The following is a 3,626-nucleotide window of genomic DNA, read 5'->3' as shown; positions in this document are numbered from 1 at the left end:
CAATTGTTTATCTTTTTTAGCCAATTCAAGTTTCATATTAAAATAAACTGAAATGTTGTAAAAATATTTTATGCACGAGTTTGGGGATGACAACTGATTTTCAAAACAACAATGGAATAAAATCTACGGAAGAGGATTAGGGCCACTGGGGGAAAAAAAAAAAGTTAACTGATTTTTAACGTTTATTTCAGTTTACTATGGGAAAAAATTCAGAATTCTGACTTTATTTTCTCAGAAGTCTGACTTTAATCTCAGAATACTGACTTTTTTCTCAGAATTCTGACTTTTTTCTCAGAATTCTGACTTTTTTCTCAGAATTCTGACTTTTTTCTCAGAATTCTGACTTTTTTCTCAAAATTCTGACTGAATTCTGACAATAAAAAAGTCAGAATTCTGAGAAAGTCCCATACTAAACTGAAATCAAATTTTAAAATCAGTAAACTTTTTTTTTTTTTTTTCCAGTGGCCCTAATCCTCCTCCGTAAAAAGCAGATAGGTTCAAACTAATTATTTATTTATTTGCAACCGTTATTAAACGTAATTTGCTCGGTTTCCACTTGGGGGCGGTAAACAAGTTTTGAGGGACCAAAGAAGAAGAAAGACACGCCTTTCCTGTCAGGAATTGGCCAATCAGGAGTCTCCATTCCGGACGGCGCTGTGCCTTGCTGTGCCGCTAAGCTAATTTTCTGGCAGAAAGCTAAAAACAAACCTCATAAACCAACCGCACCTTCTGGTTTCCTGCTCCGAACATCTCCAGGAGGATCAGGGTCGGACTTTAGTCCAGAACCGAACCATGGTTGGTGTTAAAGTGATCAGCAGCGACCCGGACTTCCAGCCGGAGTTAGCGGCCGCCGGCTCCAGGCTAGCCGTGGTGAAGTTCACAATGGCCGGGTAAGGATCCCCACACCCCCACTGGGAGCTGCTAACCGGGACCTGTCTGCCGGTTCTGGGAACCATAAAGACCCGGATGTAACAGATTGAAAGAACTAAATGATATGGCTGCTGTAGTAGATTTAATTAGATGTTCTTTGACCAATGCTGCTGTTAGCTGCTAGTAGCTAACTAGCTGTGCTGCTTACCATGACTGTGCACTATTACAGTAAGTTAGCTGCTGAAGTGCAGCGCTGCTATTACCAAAGAGCTTATTTAACATGTAATAATATGTTGATAAAAGCTGTAAAACAAATAGTCGATAGAAAAGTTCAACCAGTCCCTTTAAAACGATCAAAGATTCCCGCTTTGATTAATAACTTCTAAACTTTTCCACACTTCCAGTGAGGTAAAGCCTCTGAGACTCAGCTGGGAAATGAAACTGCCATTATAATATTACAAAATGATTAGTATTGAACCGATACCGATGCCAGTATCGGGCGGGGCCCCGATCCAGCACTAACCTGGTATCGGTATCGCCGGTTACCAACCAATAGGGCACCGATATCATTCTGAGAGGCTAAAGTTTCTTCAACTATTGTCTCCCATTCCAGGGAGGAAATAAAAAGTTCTACTGATTCACTTTGTTTTAGTCTTTTTCCTGCTTCACAAAGGAAGGCAGCAGCTTGAAGCCATGATGGTGATTATTTTATATCCCAGTAGTCTGCAGTTCTTCATAGATACACACATCAACCTCAAACAGGTGGTATCGGTACGGGCCAAACTGACCAGCCAGGTATCGGGGCCAAAAATGGAGTCGGCTCAACACTAAAAATAATGAGCGTTTAGAAATATTCCACCTTGAATTGATATTATTTAAACACCTGTTTAGCTTATTGCTCTGCTCCATCCTGGTTAGAGATCTGATCATATTTACCAATTTCTTTCAATTTGTTTGGATTGTTCTTGTTCTTTATGGCTTTATGCTCAGAAACCAGGTCGTCTGCGTGTTTGTCGCAGTTAATATCAGATATGCCTCTCTGATTGGTCAGTTCTCCATCCGCTCTACACTATATTTCCTGATTGGTCCCTAATGGCTGAAACTCTGGCTGTAGCTCCGCCCAAAGCGCCTGGCACACCTCAGACTCTATCCCAGACGCCGTGCAGGACGCTAGTTTGTAGCTCTGAACGACGGTCTGTTGGTTTGCACCCAAAGTCAAAACACGCAGCCCCACGGCCGGTCTTTGGGGAACACTCAGGGGTGAAGTGTGTGTCGTCTGGCGTTGGATGAGGGGTTGTAGACGGTGAACAAGCTCATCAAACCGACACACGGACGCCCATAATCCTAGCTAGTTCCTGATTGGCCCTCTGGCGCTGTGGCGTGGAAGAACAGCGCAGACCACGCTTCAATATTTAGCATAAATCAAAGACATCTGCGTCATACACTGCTGCCGGAGGATAACCAGCCCTTTAGAGAACCAATGCATGACGCGGCCACCACCGTGCTTCTTGTAGATATGGGTTTTTAACTTTTATGGAAATATCACAAACAAAATCAGCCCCAGTTTCGTTAGACCGTAAAACATAATTCCATCTACTTATACTAGAATTAATCGTGTTTTTGTAAAAGTTACTGAGGCTTGGATGTTTATGAGAAAAGGGTTCAGACTGGACTGAAGATTCCTACGTCAACCACCTGCCTAAACTCTGCTGTGGCCGCTCCTTAAACCATAAAAATATGTTAAAATCTGACATTTATAGTCTATAATCTACATCCAAACAGCTCGTTTGGGATCAGATCGGATCAGAGGTGAAGAAAGGTCTGAATTTGGCTCATTTTATGACATCAGAGTTAAGCAGAGGAGGTTTTAACCTGATTTTCTCCCTTCTTTCTGCAGCTGTCGGCCCTGCATCAGAATAGCTCCAGCCTTCAACATGTTCAGCAACAAATATCCTCAGGTGGTCTTCCTGGAGGTGGACGTTCATGTCTGCCAGGTAAATCCTTCACTCTCATCGTTTATTCTTTTATTTCTGGTTCTGTGGTGCTAGAAGCCGCTGTCTGCAGCAGTCAGTTTGAATGTGATGTGGAGTTTCTCTCATCCAAAGAGCCTCAAATATACCTACAGCACCGACATTTTGTTTAGTTTTAGGAGAGTCTGGGACGTCAGGCAGACGCTGGATAAATCTGGAAGGTGGAACAGGAGCCTAACTTTATAAAACCAGTTGGGACGCCTGTTTGGGCTAGTTTTCCTGTTGGATCAGCCAACTGTAACCATCTTCCAACTATTCAGGTTGATTAGTATTATTAGGAACCAAACAGGCCCAGATCATGACACTGCCACCAACATGTTCTCCATCTTTACCTCATCTGGCCGTGGATCTTTTCTCTAGAAGACATTTTTCTCGTCTGTGTAGATGGATGCACGTTTCTGCAGGGCGAAGGCGCTGAAGATGGAGGATGATGAAGGTGTGTTGGAGCCAGAATGATGAAGATGTAAAACCTGCTTCACCCTGGATGGCAGCGCCGAGGTTCTAGCAGCTTTCTTCATGTTGGCGGCTTCCTGATCGTCCCTGAACCGTTTCTTTTCATCCGTTGGAGACATTTGGTCAGATTTTGGAAATTTAGGATAACTGGAAATTTCAACAGGGCAGTGATTCACAATTCAATTCTATTCAGTGTATTTCTATAGCTCCAATTCACATCATGTCATCTCAGGTCACTTTCCAGTTCAACCAGATCATACATATCAACCTATT

The 3,626-nt window shown here is 42.8% G+C and overlaps 1 protein-coding gene across 1 annotated transcript in view; it reads left to right on the top strand.

Annotated features, from left to right (window-relative positions):
* Positions 1–621: 621 nt before the first annotated feature.
* Positions 622–3,626, top strand: part of txnl1 (thioredoxin like 1) — a 10,112-nt gene continuing 7,107 nt past the window's right edge. Inside the window, exons 1-2 of the mRNA XM_015391734.1 lie at positions 622–890; positions 2,768–2,864. Of these exons, the coding sequence (XP_015247220.1) occupies positions 793–890; positions 2,768–2,864 (195 nt within the window). The 5' untranslated portion in view covers positions 622–792. The remainder of the gene's footprint in view (positions 891–2,767; positions 2,865–3,626) is intronic.

This window comes from Cyprinodon variegatus, unplaced genomic scaffold, assembly GCF_000732505.1.
Source record: "Cyprinodon variegatus isolate N-32 unplaced genomic scaffold, C_variegatus-1.0 Scaffold558, whole genome shotgun sequence".
Lineage (NCBI taxonomy): Eukaryota > Metazoa > Chordata > Actinopteri > Cyprinodontiformes > Cyprinodontidae > Cyprinodon > Cyprinodon variegatus.
Note: the sequence above shows the minus strand (reverse complement) of the source record. Positions and strands in the feature narration are given on the sequence as shown.